We start from the raw sequence: 20609 nt of genomic DNA on the forward strand, positions 1-20609 counted from the left end.
GTGGGTGGGGTTAGCGAGGTAGGGGAGGGAGGGAGGGAGGGAGGGAGGGAAGAGGGGGGAAAGGGGAATAGAGGAGGGAGAGAGGGAAGAGAGAGAAAGCGAGCAGAAAACGAGGGAACGGAGGGAGGAGGGAAATTAAGTAGAGCAGCGTTTTGGGGCCGGACATGGGCCGTGGAGGGAACCGCCGCCGCCCCAGGCTGGATTTCTAATGGGCCGGCCACGCGGTTTCGCTTCGTGGGCCGAGGCCGTGGCTCAGTTTACCATCAGCTCATTTCTACCATCGTAGTAACATCCCTTTTTTCCATTTCCATCTGTGTGAATGTAAACCTGGTTAAAAAAAAAGGCTTGAATCTGACTGAAAGGTTTTAAAAACTTTGACGTTGCAGAGCAGTCCAAGTATTTCAGCTTATGCTCTTGGAAATTTAAATTGCAGAGGCGATTAGCCATTTATATTTGGCTCATAATATGTGTTGCCCCTAGAGCTACCGAAATCAGAAGGGCGATAGGAATGGAATAGAATAGCCGGGGTAGGAATCCAAAACAGCTGGCGGTAGCTCACGGTCCACGCCCCGTTTTGATGGTTTCTGCAGATAGAGAGGATAAGCATGACGGATAGGGACGGATTCGGAAATGGACCGGGAAGGAGAGCGCAAAAAATACAAAACTTCATGTTGTGCTCGCGTGACGTATGCAGAATTGCAGATGGATGAGGATGGGTGTGTTGCTCGGCATTTCCCATCAAGTGAACGTGAATGTTTTGAGTTGAAGTTGGAAATTTCAGCTCTTTTTTTTTTCTTCCGAGCAGGTGTTTTCAAAATGACTGCTACGGAGGTCATTGCTGTTTTGTGACTTATCCTGTCATCTCTAGCTTTTGAGCAGTTACGTTTAAATTCCTGGCAAACATGTGCACCTGTTTAGAACCGGAATGTTTTACTTTTATAGTTGTTGATTTGAACTACGTATGACTTTTGTGTTTCCAATAGGTGGTGCATGGGATTAACACTTGGTGGGGTTTTTTGGCAATTCAAGTTGATATATTCCATGTGAAACCTAAAGGATGAATGTTGCAATTTCAAAATTCGGAATCGAAGCTAGGGATTGAACCCCTAGGAGCTACGAAACATTCATTGTATTTTTTAGACAAAGGAAGTCTTGTTAATCAAATTATAGCCTTTGTAACAGGCTGATACACGCAAACATTACCAAAAAAGAGAGAAAAGATTAAAATTTAGTATGCAAAATAAGAAAAAAATACAACACAAAGATCATTAGCTTGTAATAGCACTATGTTCTAGGACAATCAAATACTTGTTTGTTGTGCTTTCTATTAATCTTACACAACATATATGGAAAGGCTCTTGAAAAGACTCTAGAGAATCCAAATGTCCATCCACAAATAGGAGTGTGAAAAACATAGAGAACTAAAGCACCCATATCCAACAGTTTTTTTGGGCCATTAAGTTGATGAAAATTGTTTGCAAAGCCACACAGCCAATCGATGCCACAGACGGAGGCAGAAGACCACCTAAATCTACTAGCACAAAAACAATGTTCTTGACCGCTTCAAAGCAACAACGTTACTATGATCAAAGAGATAAAGGTTTTCACCTAGAGAACATCCATTACATATATATACTCCTTTTCATTTCATGTTTTCAAAAATCATTGCTTCAATTTAATTTGTGTACTTCAAAACAAATGAAAAATATTAATTGCATCCTCATATAGGTCCTTTGTTGGTCATGACCTACACATTGCAAAGAAAAATTTTGACCATTTTGGCGCAACAAGGAGTGACCCCTCAAACCCAAATATGGAAAGTTAACAAATTTAGTCCAGTGCTTTCCTCAATCAACACATGTAACAAGACCAATGGCAACATTTCCCATTACAACATGAAGCAAATTGAATGATATGCTTCCGTGGTTTATCACATTTATGTTGTATAAAAGGATTTGATAGCCTCCTTTCCATTCCTCCAACCCCCCACCCCTACTAGTAGACAATATCCCTTGGTGCGGAGGTTTTAGAAAAGAACCAAACTATATAGAGACATAGTTGTGATAGTTCTCATTACATGTTTTAGTGGTAATTTCTTGTAATGGATTCTTTGTTAATTTCTATGGCTTGGAGCTCTTTGGAGTCAACATGATCCCTTCATATGCAGTTTGCATTTTGTTCTTATTCATCATGCATCCTCCTATAAATTCACCATTAATTTAAGTCAAGAAAAAAACCACCTAAACAAATTGTAGGAAAAATTCAGTGACAAAATGAATAAAACTGTAGAACCTATTTTACAAGGGAGTTATCAATATATACATCATAAATATTCTAGTTTATCATTCATGAAGAGAAGTATTGGGATATCTTCCTAACTCTGTTTGGAAGAAGATTTGTTATGCTAAGAAGTGAAGTTATAATGGTTGATTTTGGAGTTATTGCAAAGCTCAATCTTAAGTAAGTGTTCTCATATTATTCAGATAAAAAAGATGGCTCAACTACTCCTTTCTTTTACTAAAAAGATATTGTCACTAACAAGAAGGTAAAGATCTACAAATAAACTTGACAATGAATCTCGATAAGCTAATCTGTAAGAATGTGGTATTGAGAACTAAGATAATATGTTCACTGAAATAGGATTTAGGCAAATATTAAGGATCTTCCTCATCATAACCCTTCTGATCCATATTGTTTCACGGATCATTTCTATACAACTTATACAATAAGGACAAATGGCAAAGCTCATATTGTTATTGTCAAAGAAAGGTAATGCTATCCAAATGAAAGATTTTGGGACTAAAGCAGTGTTCGCCTAAACAGCCGTTTAAAGGGCGTCTAAATAGTGAACGGGGGCCAACTATTTTGTTTAGGCTGTAAACGGTCCATTAAACGGAAATGGGTTTAATGGTAAAAAAACGGGATTAAACGGCCTAAACAGAACGGAATTAAACACCATTATACAAGTTAAACGGCCGTTTAACACACTGTTTAGGTGAACACTGTCAATTCCACTTGAATTCTTACTTCCATAAATATATATACTTAATTTTTTTCCATAGATAATATTTATATTTGGTTTGTTGCATGCATGAATATATGTACTTGGTCTTTTATATGCATAAGTATATATACTTTCTAGAATACTTGATCTTTTATGAGCATGATTATTTATAATTTAGTGATAAAGTGCAAAACTACTTAGACCATTCAATTCCGTCTAAACACCACTTAAACTGTCTAAACACTAAACAAAGAGTGACCGACTGTTTACCATTAGCGTTTAGGATAACACTGGACTAAAGTGTTTTCAAATCACTCGGTTAATGATGATTTATCAATAATTAGTTGAGAAATTGGCCCATGCGCATCAATAATGTAATTCGATTCGATTACATTACCTACTCGACCAATTAGATGACTAATCATTGATTAGTCATGAGTAATATGGCATGTTAGTCGAGCGTCTAGCCCTGGAGTGTTAACTTGGTCTTCACATTAGTAGTTGTTGGGGGGAAATATTAACGACCTCCTAATGCCCCTTAAAATAACATTCATGAAGGCCCAGGCCTACCTGCGGTAATGACGATTGCCGCCGGCCCAGCATGGGCAGGGAACATCCCGCTCCGTCTCGCCCGACCCAGGGCTCTGGGGACGGACACTCCCGACCCCTCAATGGCAAAACTCCACCTCGCCCGACCCACGGTCCCAGGGTCGGATGCTCCCGACCCCTCGCCACAAGGTTCCGCCTCGCCCGACCCCGGGCGTAGAGGGTCGGACTCATCCGGGCCCACAAGACAAGGGTCCGCCTCGGGCGCAGACCAGCAGGCGAGGGCGCGGATCTTGTGGGCCCCTCACCGATCTTGCCATAAATGCGCCGTGGCTCTGGCGCGTAGAAAGGCGCCCGCGCCCCTCGACGTCACCGCCACAAGTACCCGGACGGAACACTGTAGCCACGACCGCACAGGCTACAGTGGCCGCGGCTCCCCCTGATTCGTCATAGGGCACTCATGGCATGCGCCGCCCAACACAGGAGGGAGCTCCGCCCGTTCTCGCGCCCCACGTATTCGGCGATAGGGACACGACGTTCGTGTCCCGCGGGCCACAAGCAGGACAACAGGGGTCAGCCGTCTCTCCCAACGTGCACAGTTGCCACGACCGAACACCATCATCACGCTTGGCGGCAGCGGTCGCCAGGAAGATCGTCGATAGGATCCAAAGACGGCCGCCCTCCTCCAATGGACGCGCTGACAGGAGCCGAAGGCCGGAGCAGGAGGCGGCGACCCAGGGACTTGGTCCTTCTCCTTGTACTTTACTTTACTTAGCTTATCTCTTTTATTTCTCCTCACACCTGGCTCATCTGTAACCCTGAGCTCTCCTTGCACTATAAAAGGAGAACCGGGAGCCCTAAGAGAGGAGAACTCTCAAGCCAACAGAACCCACACACTCGCCTCTAGAGCATCAGTTGACACCCAAGAGACTTGGGACCGGCTCCCTCTCTCACCTGTTTGTAACCCCTACTACAGACCCCGCGTGGGCAACACGAGCAACTCCTCATACTGGGCGTAGGGCTTTCCTTGCCCAAACCAGTCTAACCTCGTATCTTCCCACGCCACCATCCGAAGCTTTACGCGCATAAAAGAAATTTACTAGCCGTAGTCTTGATCCGCTAATCTTGACAACGACAGTAGTACTCAACGCATAGCCAGCAAGCCCACAATAGTAGGCCCATGTATATGCCACATCTAATTAGTTCTTTACATAGCTCAATTTGCAGCTGCTGTCATTAGCTTAGCACTAGTGGGAGAGGGAAATTTTCTAGTTTATCTAGATCTATGCTCTACTTGATTGCTTGTATTTCCTATTTTTTTGACTTGTAAATGCAGGTACTTTGCCTCAAAGCGACAATCGGCTAGACTATAGACTGCCTTGGACCAACTGGTCAACTAGATTGACTAGCCCAGAACTAATCACAATTAATGTATGCCTAGTCATGATTAATCATCTAGCCTTGATTTAATAATTAGAAAACATTTTATCATACATGGCTTTGCTAAATTACTGGCAAAACTCTTTCAATTTGATAAAATCAAAGTTGTCCAAAAGTATTTTATTTGGTAAAAAAACTATTCATGATATTTTTTCTCATAGTCCAGTAGACAAGAAGAACTTTGCGCAAATGAAAAAGCCTCTTATCCAACTCAACTTGGATATGTCAAAGGTATTTTAATTACTTGGATTTTTGGCCATTTCTCTGTTGTAGATCTTACAAAAAGGTTGAGTTTTTTTAAGGAAAATGGGCCTAGGCCATAGTGATTTTGGTGATTAATGACAACATAATCATTGGGTCTAATATTTTTGCAAGATGTATCTTTGTAGGTGTTTAATATTTCATTAGGATGAATTTTAAAGCCATCAAAATGAGAATAAAAAGAAAAACTTGAAGAATTCTATGTCACCCAAATGATAGTGAAAATCTAGAGATAGTCTTTTTCTAAGGCATTCAAATGATGGTAATGAAGCCGGGATAAAGACACGCGAAGATTTGAAGTGAACCCTACTAGAAATGTGCATCAACACATTTCACCGATTCATATGGTGACCATTGATGCAATTCACCGAATCAGTCGGTGACCATGGAACAGCAGTAGGGCCAAGGAAGGAGCGTGCACTGTGCGCATCGATTCATTCAGTGCCAATAGTTATGATCACAGAATTTGTCAGAGATCATTGGCTCGGCTCAACATCAGCTTAGTTTCGGCTCTAGATGTTTTTATGCATTCACCGATTCATACGGTGGTAATAGTGAAGCTAGCAGTGAATCAGTCGGTGATGGAAGACACAGAAAGGCTACGGCTCATGGGTCATTGATTCATACGGTGATGCCTTGCACATGTCATCGAATCATTTGATGTTGCATGTGGGGCCCGGGCATTAGTAGCTCAACAGCTAACTAGAATAGGACCACCAATTCATACAATGGTTCACATTTGGGGGCATCGATTCAGTCGGTGATCACAGATTCTGTGACCGTTGGAGCAACGGCTAATTCTTGGAGTTGAGGCTATAAAATACCACATTGCCCAGCCATTTGATGTGTGTTAGAGCTTAGAGAAGTTATAGGCTTGATTTCCACACATACACAAGTGCTCTATCCATCACCAAAGTGCCCAAGAGAAGATTAAGGCAATTAACATAAGGCTTAGATCTTGATTAGTTTAGGTGTATTAGCGCATTGCTTTAGGTTTTAGTCTAGAGTTAGGCGTGGTTTGCCCACCTTCTTGTTATCGGTGCTTGTGCGCACCAAGGGTTGTAAATCCGGAGCTTGTAAGTCATGCGAGACCCTCCAACCGCATTTGTGGAATGGCCGCTGGTGCATGTGAAAGGGAGGAGATGCCCTTGGCATTTTGCCAAAGCTCTACCTAGTGAAGAGTGGTGAGGAGCATTCGGGAGAGCCTAGGCGAAGACCCACTTGCGCGTGAGGAAGGTCTGTTGTCTATCCACAGAGTTACTTGACCGGGGAGCTTATGCCCTTGCACAGGCATTCCCTTGAGAGGGGCTCCAATAATGAGGACTAATGGAAAACTTTGCTTTCCAATACCTCGATAAAAATCGTCATGTCGCCGTGCCGATAGTTTGCCTTCTCTACCTCATTTACCTTCCACATTTTATATTGCACTTTACTCCCTCCATCCTGAAATACAAGGCACCCTAGAGATTTTAGAACATATTAGCAGAAGTACCAAAAGTCGCATGTACCCCTAAATTATTGGTAGTGGCAGATAACTAGAAACTTATTTTTAGTAATAGTCCACCAATTAGCCACCCTTATCTTGTTAATTATAGAAAGAATTAAATGGCAATTATCCAAATGTACCTACAATACCTTGTATTTGAGGATAAATTTTGAATGCTTGGATGCCTTGTATTACAGGACGGAGTGACTACATTCCATCACTTACCTTTTCTAGAATTGCCATGTGTAATTTATAGGATTGGAACGTAGGGTGCAAAACACTTTTGCGGTAGAGATAACAACACATAGAAATACCTAGTGCACATCTAAATAGAATTGGAATAGATTTTTATATGTGCTTGGAGCCTTATCTTTTAAAACACATCATTCACCTCTTCTTATGGTGTCATGGTCCCTTCGTTTTGATCATAGGTGGTTGAATATAGTTCCAGCAGCACATCTCCAGAGAGCCTAATACCGAAAGGTATGAAAAGAGGGTTTTCTAACCACCACCTACATAGTTTGCACGGTCCATGGGATATCTCAGCATATGAATCTTGGAGAGACACGTGTTGCCGCATAATGCTCTACCGCACGTGAGGAAAATTACCTAAGAATGTGAGTTACATCTATCGTACTATGCAATGGCAGAGCCAGCCATGGCCCCTAGGGGGAGCTCTTCTTCTTCCTCCCTCTTTCTCCCTCTTCTTCTTCTTCCTTTCTCCTCAAAAATGGAGGGGGACTCAAGGGGGCTAGCCCCCCCCCCCCCGCCACCCACCACTAGATCCGCCACTGGTACTAGGGTAGAATTGTAAATGGCAAGTCCCTGGGTTCTCCCTAGGCCTATAAATACCCAGCCTCAAAGGACCTTGTAAGTTTGAATTCAGAAGTGAAATACATTGAGGTACATTTCTGTCCCCTATTTAGCCCTCAAAGCAGCCTTCCAGCTCTAGCAACTCTAGAACTTTGCCTCTTTTTAATCACTCCAGCAATTTGATCCCATATATGACGGTTCTTTTTGACTTATTATTTGTAAATTCAAGTCATTTTTAGTTTTACAAGAGAGGTACCGATACATGGATCTTGCTCAGGCAAATCCTTTACCATAGTGACACTATTCATGACTTCTTCTGACATAGAAGAATTGGCAAGGTACATTCATTTCCTAATTCATTTCCTAAAAGTGAATTTCCAAAAGTGAGTTACCAAAGGCCCAAATAGTTTGCAACGAGCCAAACCAAAATTTGGCAGTACCACAACTTTGGGGCTTCGTTTGAGGCCACCAAATTTATGTGCAAGCTAATATATATATATATATATATATATATATATATATATATATATATATATATATATATATCGAACAACTACATGAACAACTTAATCGGCATGATTTCTGTGGAATTTTGTAAAAGTTGTCCACTATAGTTTAGCCCATATGGCTTCTAGTCGCCCTGTGTCTTTCATGCTTAACTCCCATAAACCATATGCTTTGTCGTTGTTTATGATTACATGGGAACCTAATAATTAATATATAGGGTGCGTTTGGCAGAGCTCCCAGAGCTAATTCTCTGCTGAATCCAGCAGGAGCTTTGCCAAACAATTTTCCAGAGAGAAGTGATTCTCTGCTGATTCTGTGAAGTGATTCTCTGAAATGAACTAAGAGTTTATGCTAGAGAATAAAAGAGAATCACTTTCAGCCACATAATCACTTCTCTCAGAGAATCAGCTCCCATAAAGAATCAGAATCAGATGAAACTCTACCAAATAGACCCATAACATGATCTATACATGTTGCTTTTGACTGCTTAGATAGTTGGATATGATGTGCCACACCACCGAGCCTATTCTCAGCCTTGTCCATTGCCACTTCGTTTGGAGGTGCTTTAATTTTCAACCACGTGCACGGTGAAACAATCGTCTTATTTGCTACTCCATCCATTTCAAAATGTAGGTCATTTTGGCTATAGATTTCACTATGTATCTAGATATAACCATACATTTATGTGCATGTAAAATCTATGTATTAAAAAAGTTAAAACAACCTATATTTTGGAATGGAGGGAGTGTCAAGAAATAATGAAAGTTTATGAATGCTGACGTGGTGTATTGCTCTAAGAAAAATGTTAGGAGGTAAAAACTAGAAGGCAACTCTTTCATTTGACCATTCGGGTTCATGAATCCTACCTTTTCTTCGATAGTCGATAGTTTTTTTTTCCTAATAATGGTTTGGGCTAATGCCGACCATATTTTGTGGGTTGTTTCGTCCTTATTTGTGTTATGTCCACTCACCGTGCTATAAAAATAATAAATGATTTATTTATTTTGAAAAGCTTTATTTTCACGTTTATTTCTTAATATTACATGTTGGATTATTACTCCATGTGTACCTCAGTGCTTCGAGCTCTAGCTCGCCTTTGGAGGCACTTGGCATCTTTTTGCCTCACAATATTCTCTTGCTCGTTTTGCTGATAATTACGAATATACCCTTAGCTCCACGTGTATATTAAAATGTGCACTCGGTGTTTCGAGCTCACCTTCAGCCGCTGGAAACGCTTGCCGCTTGGTGTCTCGTGTTTGGTTTATTGCCAACGCGCACCTCGCCAATTTTTGACTCGCCCATCAAATTTGGCCAGTGCTTGCTGCGTTGGCGACCCCATGCTCCTGCGCCCGTGTCAGAGAGCCATTTCGTTTCAGCGTCAGCAAAACGAGCGTGGCGGATTTGTTCGGCCGACGAGTATGGGCTAAAAACCAAACGTACCTCGCAATAGCAACAGGCAATACTACTACATCTGGTTTGCGCATTGGCTGGGCGAGCATGGGCTAAAAACCAAACGTGCCTCGCAATAGCAATAGGTAATACTACTACATCTGGTTAAGGATGGCAACAGAGCGGGTTCAGATCGGGTGGAGTGTCTGGGCATCCAAAATCGAAACCCGAACCTAAAATCCGAATCCACCCCGAACACCGATTCGGGTGAAAATCCATCCCCGAAATCGAAACCTGTGGATCCCGAAACCCGACGGATTAACCGAAACCTGACGGACTAGAGGCGCCGGGCGAGCGCCGGGTGGACTGGATGCGGCCATGCGGGCGTGCGGCCGGCGGCCGCCGTGCGGGGCGCCGCCGCGCCAGGCAGGGTTGGCGGTGCGGCTGGGTGCGAGACGGCAGGGTGCCTGGGGGACGGGGGTGCGGCCGTGCGGGCGGACTAGATGAAGATGAAGTAAGGATTTCAGGCTTATATATCTAAGGTTGCTGGGGGGCTTCTAGTGGGCTGAATGTTTTGGGACCTTGATAGAGCTCCACGGGTGAATTTAAAAATCCGGCCCAAACCCGCGGTGTTTTGAGTATTCGAACACGAAATTAGGAACCAAAATTGAAACCTGGGGACCTAAAATCCACAGATATCCGCCCGAACTCGATCCGTTGCCATCCTCACGTCTTACGTCTGCTGTTCGTTTTCTTGACCTAGCAGAATCCGAACCCGTCTGGTGTTCGTTTTCTTGACCTAGGAAAATCCGAACCATTGGCGCGTCCATGTGATCCACCATTCACCGCAATACCAGATTACGAATATACGCTAGCTCGAAGAAGAGTCTAGACTCCTACGGAAACATGAGCGGCCAAGCAGGCGGGGCGGGCCAGCCAGAAGCGAGGAGCGCGTGTGGTGCTGACACGTCTCTATTTAAAACCTCACTCACTCCGCCAGCCAGCCACCATCCCGGAACCCCATCACGAGTAATCCCCAACCCCAAACCCCAAATCCACCCACCCAACTCCCTCATCCACTCCGGGCGGCCATGGCCTGCTCCTTCGCCGCCGCCACCGCCGTCTCCTCCGCGCCCACCCACGCCGCCAGGGCCCTCGCCGCCGCGCCGCAGTCCGTCTCCGTCGCCCGCTCCGCGGTCGCGGCCGCAGCCAGGCCCCTCCGCCTCGCCGCCTCCAGATCCGCGCGGGCCACCAGGCTCGTCGCCCGCGCCGGCGGCGTCGTAAGTTCCCCCTTGCTTCTCGCCTCGCCTCACCTCGCTTTACCTTGGGCTTGGTTAGCGTCAGCTCCTGCTTTGCTCGTTCACTGTTCGCGACGTGGTCCCTCTGTGCTCTGTACTGTAGGATGACTTGCCATTGGTCGGGAACAAGGCGCCAGACTTCGAGGCCGAGGCCGTCTTCGACCAGGAGTTCATCAACGTATGTGCATCCCTCACTCCGCGCTATTTTGCGTGCTTTATACTCTGGCAGCTAAACTGATTTATCCGCTCAAAATGCTAGTAGCGTAGTACAGTTATGCAGTCGGCAATGATATGGCAATGATTTTCCAATTGTTCTGTTTGCTTTTGCAGGTCAAGCTATCTGATTACATTGGGAAGAAGTACGTGATTCTGTTCTTCTACCCCTTGGACTTCACCTTCGTGTGCCCGACCGGTTAGTATAGAACAGTAGCATTAGTGTGAAGAAGGTTCGTTTGGTTGCTATAGTTCAGTCTGCGATTATGACAAACGCACGCTTGATGTTTGCAGAGATTACCGCCTTCAGCGACAGATATGAGGAATTCGAGAAGTTGAACACGGAGATCCTTGGTGTCTCCATTGACAGTGTGGTATGTGAAAATGCCATAGTAATAGTATTCCATTATATGATTGTGAGCCTGATTGGTTGGTGTCCAAAATTTGCCATACCAAAATCTGGGCAGGCCAAAACATGGGCATGCCATACCAAAATCTGGGCAAAAACTTTAGAATAGGTCTTGATTGGGATGCCAACCAAATGAGTGCCAAAATTTATTGGCTTGCCCTAGTTTTGGCTGGGCATACTTTGGAAGCTAACCAACCAGGCTCTGTATCTATTAGTACAATCAGTCAATCAGTTGGTCTTAATTTTTAAGGATAAGGGAGCGAGGTTGAGTTAAACATCTGACACCTCTACGTGGAATTGTTCTCTGGTTGGTCGTATGTGGTAGTTAGTTATCACAATACCTTTAAGCTCTGATATGTGCTAGCTCATAAGGGAAATGGAATTATTGCAGTCATACTTTTCCTGTAGTGGCTATTTGCATGCTAGGTCATCTTTGGAGCATAATTGCTCTTCTTATATGCACAATCATTGAGCATAGTCCTGGTATTTCTAAAACCAACATGGGGCAATATGTTTTCCAGAGATTGAAAACGTCAGTCACACAATATTATTCTGTAACAGTAAGGTAATGCTACCTTTTCTGTCTCCAGTTTCATTTTGGTAAAGTAGAAGGACGACGCATGCTTCTTTTTCCTCATGGAGAGATATATGTGCTAATATACACACATTACCAACGTAACTGTTTGTATGAAAAATCCATCTATGTCGTTCATATTAGTGACACGTTGTTGGAAATAATCCTGTGTGTCCAGGTTCAGCTAGTGTCTAGGTTCATCGCTATTAGTGCTAGCTAGATTTCAGCTTCTAGTTAAAAGAGAATAATATGCAGATCATGTGGGCATTAACTGCATTAATTAGGAGGATATCATGGGCAGGTTGCAGCCCTGTACCAGCTATATATATGTGAGAAAACGATGAAGGCAGTGTGGCCAGCATCACCAAAAAAACTACTTGTGCTTGTGTGTGAGTCCACCATAGAGTAAAACTAGAGTGTCTGTAATAGACACCTAGAAAGTGAGGGAGTGATTCCCAACACACACACTATCCACTGTCCATTTGCTGCTTTTTTTAGAAGAAACTATGTTTCACTTGAGGCCTCAAATGTCTTTAACTTCCTATGGTCTTTATTACATTGACCATTACTGTTCATTAAAGTATGCTACTCCCTCTGTTTGACGATGTTACTCCATGGCATCGGGAAAAAAAGGTTTTGCCATGTTTTTCTATTGAGGATACTAAGGGTGTAATTATTTCAATATTTCCATTCCCTCTCTAATTAAATGCTCTGATAGAGGAAAAATGATTGTATTATGATGTTTAATATGGATATGGATGATCATCGCATATTGATTTTTCTTGAAATTAGTACTTCCTTGGTTTGTATGTAAGGTGTGCTATGGACAATATAACGCAACGGAGAGAGTCCTAAGATTTTTAAAACTATATACTTTGAAAAATGCCCTAATGACTTGTATATTTGAAGTCATAACAGTTATGCTTGCATAACTTTTTGTTACCACTATATCATGATATGTACGTGGCGAAAAGTAGAAATCTCTTGTATAGATATAATATAAGTAGTAAGTAGTTTTGACCGGAGATAATGTATTTTAGTTACTTCAATTTCGTCATAATCATAACCTTTCTTTTTTTAATCTTTCGTTGATTATGTTTTGGTTATCTGAATGGCTCTTTGGATGCAGTTCTCCCACCTTGCATGGGTGCAGACAGACAGGAAGTCTGGTGGGCTTGGCGATCTTAAATACCCACTTGTTTCCGATGTTACCAAATCAATTTCAAAGTCCTTTGGTGTTCTGATCCCTGACCAGGTATTCCTTTCAACCTCATGGTATTCTTCCCTAGGTTCTTACCCTCGAGTCCTCTTTGTTTTCTGTGTTCAGCTGTTGTATGTTGCTCTCTAAATCTGAATGTTCTTTTGGTAGGGCATTGCTCTGAGAGGACTGTTCATCATTGACAAGGAGGGAGTGATTCAGCACTCTACCATTAACAACCTTGCCATTGGTCGCAGTGTGGATGAGACCATGAGGACCCTTCAGGTATGCTTCATATTTGTCATGCTACATAACTACATTTGCAATAGGCCTCTGCTCCGGACTTGAGAAATGAGAAGTTATTATGTTGCTGTCGCTAAAACCTACATAAAAAGAATATGTACTTTTGCCTTCATGATTACATAAAAGAATATGAACAAGATCCAACACTGACATGTACATTTTACATGATTGATTGTTAAAAGTGCAATAAGTGCAATATTCGAAAGTTACATATGAATAACCTTAACCAACTTTTTAAGTATATTTTTAATCCAAATTCGGTGAAGTTACATATGAATAACTAAAATGTATGTTCACCTTACGACCTCCTTTGGCACTTGTGGTACATTCAATTATACTGAATATACCCACCAAAGTACTATAGATGCCACTTCTTTGAGGGCAAGATGCATGGTCTTGTAGGAACCAGTAGGATGCTTGATCTGGGATGGCTTTGTGTAGTTTCCAGATGAAAAATAACTGTAACCATAATCCCAGGATGCCAATAGTGGCACATCCTTGGGCATTTTGCTGTGCTGGTTTGCGCCTGACCTGGTTTTGTTTAGATAATTTATTTCATTAGTTGCATTGGCCGATTTCACAGTCCACCGATCGCAGTTGCAAGAATGTTAAAGCTGGCATCTTTCAATGTTTCTAGAATATTGAAGCTGACATCTCCTTTCAATGTTTCATCAGGCGTTGCAGTACGTCCAGGAGAACCCAGACGAGGTCTGCCCGGCCGGATGGAAGCCTGGGGACAAGTCGATGAAGCCCGACCCCAAGGGAAGCAAAGAGTACTTCGCGGCCATCTAGATGCCCCGCCACGCAGGAGCTTTGGTGCTCTGTATCATGGTGTGCCCTCTTTCGGTGCACCAGCGGTGGATCGATGTGGAGTTTTTGCACTGCTGTGCTGAGCTCGTGTTTTGACATGCCAGCTGCCTCTTGTGATGAGCCGAGTGTAGTAGGTCTTGTGCATCCCGATTGAATGCTGTTCTATGCCACTTTTGTTTCCTTCTTTACATGACGAATAAGGTTTCATTTTGGTCGTGTTTTGCGAGCTCAGGCATCTCGTGCAGTTTGTTCCTAGCGCCTTGATTGGGCCTTCTATTGTAGTTCGCGCCTAACCCGCGGTTCCTGCCGGCCCACGCGGGTGGGGTAGGCATGAACAAAAGGCAAGACCAACACAAAGGGAGCACAAGCAGCCCATAAGGTCTCTTGCCATCGTGGGTTTTAGGCTGTATCCATCCCAGAATTACAAGCACACTGCACCGGCAACGACGACTGCACGGGAGGAGGTCCAGGAAGTTAATAAACCTCATGCTAAAAACGAAGCTAGTTAACGATCGACTGTCGGGCTCTGATCTCTAGGGTATAATAGTATATGAACATTGAGCACGCAGCGAGCAGCTTTTGCCAAAGGTGTTAGGTGTAGAAGAAGTTGGCGCAATGGGTGGATCTTCAAGCGTTATCTCCTCGACGGTTTAACTGAAACACGTAGTTAAAAGCTGCATGTCAACACATTTCAGTGGAGCATCTCTTTCTTTCTCTTATTGTCCAACAAGGAGCTCAGATAACATAGGATTAAATACATGCTATGAACGATTTTCTACTGGCATGTCAATACGATGCCCATCGGGTCCCACATCCTAATCATTGTTACCTTAGTATCATAGAGAGATGATTTTCGGTACATTTGACCAACACGTTACCGTGCACCGAAAATAATAGTTTCTTCACAGGAATTTGTTACACTCAATTTGACGTGACACTACTTGATGTAGCCCCCATAGTACTCCCCATTTGGAGTAGTCTATGGAAAAGAGTGTTGCGAAGTCTTTTAATTTCCCAAAGAACAATTTCTTCATACACAAATTGTGCAGGAACCTAATCGTGTCACATCAACTAAGAAACAGAAGCCGACACAGTATGTATATCATCCAATTGTCCACCCCCGTTTCGCGATCGCTTTGCGAATGCAAGGAGCTACTTCAGCACTGTCATTTAGGGGAGGGTAGCTCCAGCTACTTGACATCTACAAAGAAAACAATAAGAGAAGCGGTATTATCTTAGTGAAAATTAGAGATCACTCGATGTATATAGTTTGTGCCAGTACTCGTGTACGTGAGCTCTACTAAGAAATCACGAAATACAAATTCCTAGACGGACTCCCGCAAGCATGTCACATTAGGTACTACGATATTCTTTACTCTTTCTGTTCGAGGTTAAACTTGGTATAGCTGAACGATCAGGTATTTGAACCGATCCTCACCGGTCAGACTGGTTAGACCAAAGTTCTCAAAATGCAAATTGGACTTCATCATTGTGTAGCTCTCGTCGAGTATATCAAAATGCATGTGTAGAATGTCCGATTTGAAATTCGAATGAGAGAGTTATGACTTCGAGAAGATCTGCACCCAGGAAAACTGTTCAAACCGGTTTCCCAAGGCGGTCAGACCGGTTTGATTAGGAGTTGTATTTTGACACGGGATTTGTCAGGGTTTAGACTCCCAATGGGTTAAGACCTCCCCACCCTATAAATATAAAGGGTCACGACCGATTGAGAGGATCTAATCGATCAAAAACCAATCTATCTTTTATCGTTTTACCTTTCTTCCTCGTTACCCTACTTTTCCAACCCGCATGTGCTATTCTTCTCTCATCTCCAGGCATGAGGAGCGCCCTAGCTGGCCTGCGGAGCCTAGGGTAACCCAAGGTGCGCTTGCCCCGACGGGGTTCCTCCTGTCGTACATACATCTATGGGCCCACTAGAAGGTTTGGACAGTCCCAAATGTGGGGCTGGACACGGAGACACATCTGATATGGAGACCATGGCGCAGGGTGGCGTAATCTACATGGAAAGACAGTAACTAGTCGAGGATTAGGAAAGTACTTGTTGTAATAAGAGTAAAATTCCTCTAGTCGTATCCGACTAGTATTCTTGTAACCAACCAACCCTGACTATATAAGGCGAGGTAGGGACTCCCTCCAAGGCAATTCAATACAACCAATACACAGGACGTAGGGTATTATGCTATTCAGCAGCCTGAACCTGTCTAAATCGTGTGTCTATGTTTGCCGTCAAGTTCCTGATCTCGATGAGCCCCACCAACAAAAACACCACCTCAGGCACCCCCCTCGGTAGGTTGCCTGGTCTAAACACCGACAGCTGGCGTGCCAGGTAGGGGATATCGCTGAGAATCCATCGGCGAACTCGATGGCACAAGTCATCATCAAGCCCGTCGTCGCGTTCAAGGAAGGCAAGCTCAACTCCTGTTCGGACTCCGCAACACAACCACTGTTTATCAGGGGGCCATGTCCATATTCCAACCCAACTCAGATGGGATCGAGGACCTCAACTACTACTCGAACTCGAACGAGAAGACACCTTTATCGGGCCTGCAGCAGGGCTTGGTAATCACATCTACTCCACAAGGCAGATTCGTCTACTGGCCCAACATGAAGCCACTAGCTCTTGCCAGAGATGACAATTTACGCCTCATCATCTATCTCGATACTCTCCCATTCCAAGAGGGAGCTCCTCTATCGCTCATCTATGAAGAAGGTGGCACCACAGAGGTCATCACGTCAAGCTCAGGAAGCTATTCTCCAGAATGAGAAGTCTTTGCTGTCCTTGGCGCTGCTAACGAAGAAGAAAATCAACGGGATAAGAACCAACAACACGAGCGTTATCTAGACGAGGTGTCCAATGATGAGTTACTGCTAATGTAGTTGGGGAGGAAACTGATTCCCAAAGGACAGCATGCAGAGCAAGGAATGCCTCAAGAGCAGAGCATCACCATCGCCTGAGGGAAGCCCTGCCGATCCGGAATCTGGATGATGCCTTTGAGGTAGTTCGAGGGCGCCAACATCACAACCCCCTAGCTACTATGGCATCCATCAATCTCATCTCACGAGCAATGCCTCAAAACAAGTATACTCGCATGCTCGCAGAACTAGCCGGGCAAGCATACAAGCAACTCGATCGCCAAAATCCCATACAATCGGTGGACCGGTCAGGGCGAAGCCATCACGCCAGTAGCCGGAGACCAAGTCAGATTGGCAACGAACCCTCGTGGAAATCGAGTCAGGTTGGTAACGACCCTTTGCACAGATCAGCTGGAGGCGAAGGAAGTCGGGCAAGACCATTGGGAGGCCGCGGCCACCAAGGCGGTCGTCTAGAGCCCGAACACCCCATAGAAGACCTCCGCAATAAGATCAACTCCAACCGCGACACCCACACAATCATCGATAGCTGGCGTCGCGAGCGTGAAGAAGTCGATCACCTAGGAGACGACATTGACAGGTTTCCCACCTTCTCCAGACGCGTTAGGAGGATAGTTCTACCCGACAAGTTCAAACTCCTGGGAATCACCAAGTATGATGGCAAGCAAGACCCAGTCCAATGGCTCCGATGCTACTCACTAGCAGTACAAATCGCCGGCGGCAACAACGACACCAAACTAGTCTACTTCTCCATCTGCATGGAGGCAACACCTATGATATGGCTCGAGTCGCTCGCAAGAAACTCCATTGATTCATGGGAAGATCTGAAGAAGGTGTTCACCAGCAACTACGCCGGGGCAATGCAGTGTCCTGGCAACAGAATCGACTTATCCCAGATCAAGCAGCAGCAAGGTGAGATTCTAAGAAGCTACATACACTGTTTCTTCAACAAAAAAGCCACAATCGTGGATGCCACAGAGAACGACGCCATTGACTGCTTCCAGAACGGCCTCTCTGACCGCCGGATGTTCCAAGACTTTGGAAGGAGGCGCCCAAGTAGCGTCAAATCCTTAAAGGTCATGGCTAAGACCTGAGCAGACAAAGAAGACAAGGAAATCGAAAGGGTTGAGTCTAACGCAGCAAAGGCTGTAACAATAACAACAACAATAGCAACGGCCAATGGAATGATAAGAACCGCAACGATCGCCCTAACAACGACAACCAGAGTAACTACTCGGGAACTCAGAACTGCAAGCGCAAACTAGACAACACAGTCACGACGATGTAGCACCCGCCCAAGAACGGTGGCAACAAGAACTCAGACAGGCCCTCGTTCAATGAACTCTTGAAGAAATAGTGCCCGTGGCACCTGTACCATAAGCACTCTGTGTGGGATTGCTTTAGCCTGTGCAAAGTTATGAAGGACGCGCTGGAACCATCTGGCGCCAAGGACAAGGGCAAAGCCAAGGAAGACGAAGATGATGGGGAAAACACCAACTTCTAGAATCCGTCAAACACGGTCAACGTCATCTTCAGCGGCTCATTGGGATTCCCCACCAAGTGGTCCCAGAAGCTTACCTTACAGGAGATCATGTCCATTGAACCCGCAGCACCTACCTTCCTCAAATGGTCGGAGGTGCCTATTACCTTCTCTAGGGCAGATCAATGGACTAGTTTCTCAGACCCAGGGTGCTATCCTCTCGTCCTGGATCTAGTGGTCGCAGGCTCCAGACTTAGTAAAGTACTCATCGATGTGGCAGTGGCCTCAATGTCTTGTTCACCAAGATGCTGAAGAAGATGGGCCTCGACGTCACCGATATGCTCACCCCTATGAACTTTCCATTCTATGGCATCATCCGAGGCAACATGGCTATACCCCTTGGTCAGGTGATTTTGCAAGTTACCTTTGGGACCAAAGAACACTACCGGACAGAGTACATCGGATTCGAGGTGGTTGAGTTCGAAATATCATATCACGCCATCCTTGGAAAACCAATACTGGCCAAATTCATGGCCATCCCGCATTATGTATACCTAGTACTCAAGATGCCGGGACCCAAGGGAGTACTTTTCTTGTGCAGAGACTTAAAAAGATCATACAATTGAGACATAGAAGCTGTGGAACTCGCAGTGACTACTCAAGTACCAAACTCAATGATGCAAGTCTTAGCAGCATCCAAGAAGCTATCCAATGAAGAACTCGAGATACTAGAAAAGAAGTCAGTGTCGTACATACATTTATGGGAAGGTTTGGATAGTCCTAGATATAGGGCTAGATACCGAGATATGTCTGACATGGAGGCTACGGTGTAGGACGGTGTGGTCTACATGGCAGGACAGGACCTAGTCGAGGATTAGGAAAACTATTTGTAGCAATTAGAGTAGGACTTGCCTAGTCGAATCCGACTAGCATTCTTGTAAATCAACCAACCTGTAACCCTGCCCCCGGCAATATAAGGCGAGGCAGGGACCTCCTCCCAAGCAATTCAATCCAACCAACACATAGGACGTAGGTATTACGCAATCTAGCAGCCCGAACCTATCTAAATCGTATGTCTGTGTTCACCTTCGAGTTCCTAATCTCGGCGAACCCTACTAACCAAACACTACCTCGAGCACCCCGCTCGGTAGGTTGCCGGGTCTAAATACCCATAGCTGCGCGCCAGGTAGGTGGTCTTGCTGAGAATCCACTAGCGAACTCAATGGTCCAAGTCATCATCAAGCCAATTTTCGCGTTCGAAGCGAGCGCGACATTCATCTTCGGCTCCTAGGTTTGCATCGTAGACGGCGCAAGAAACTTTCATTGCCACATTGCACCAGCCCTGGAGAAGAAGAAGCAAGCCATAAAACTCCAGCGTCAAGCGCTAGACGATCTCGTCAAGAAATTCGGTGAATTTTCACTTTCTGACTTAGTTAGAGGCTGGGGGGATGAGTCCGAGTACAACTCGACTTCTCCTGCCAGTTGGACTGATTGTCACGAGCTGACACTTAAGCCATCGTGCGAATCAGACTACAACCCAAGTAGATTCCCGTTCGGACTACAAGAAGGCGAGACCTTACGGAGCTACTTACATCGCTTCCTCGATAAGAAGGACGCAATCATGGATGTCACGGAGCGCAACATTATTGACTGCTTCCAAAACAGCCTCCACAAACGCCGGATGTTTCAAGACTTCGACAGAAGATGCCTTGATGATGTCAAATCTCTCAAGATCATGATATAGACATGGGAACATGAAGAAGATAGGGAGATTAAAAGGTTTGAGTCCAATCGCAACAAAGGCCAGAACAACAAAAATCAGAACAATGGCCAATGCAACGACAAGAACTGCAATGATCGCCCCAACAATGACAACCGAAATAACTACTCGGGAAGTCACAACCGCAAGCATAAGCCAGACAATACTATCGCAGCAATCTTGCAGTCGTCCAAAAAGGGTGGTGGCAAGAACCAAGATAGGCCCTC

At 44.7% G+C, this 20609-nt stretch overlaps 1 protein-coding gene across 1 annotated transcript; it reads left to right on the top strand.

The window, feature by feature from the left end:
* Window positions 1–10460: 10460 nt before the first annotated feature.
* LOC117856596 (2-Cys peroxiredoxin BAS1, chloroplastic) lies at window positions 10461–14482 on the top strand. The gene is made up of 7 exons (XM_034738932.2): window positions 10461–10726; window positions 10848–10922; window positions 11075–11156; window positions 11252–11331; window positions 13070–13195; window positions 13310–13423; window positions 14117–14482. The coding sequence occupies exons 1-7, from the start codon at window positions 10538–10540 to the stop codon at window positions 14231–14233; spliced, it is 783 nt and encodes a 260-aa protein (XP_034594823.1). The 5' UTR covers window positions 10461–10537; the 3' UTR covers window positions 14234–14482.
* The last annotated feature ends 6127 nt before the right edge of the window (window positions 14483–20609 follow it).

Source organism: Setaria viridis, chromosome 1 (assembly GCF_005286985.2).
Source record: "Setaria viridis chromosome 1, Setaria_viridis_v4.0, whole genome shotgun sequence".
NCBI classification, from domain to species: domain Eukaryota; kingdom Viridiplantae; phylum Streptophyta; class Magnoliopsida; order Poales; family Poaceae; genus Setaria; species Setaria viridis.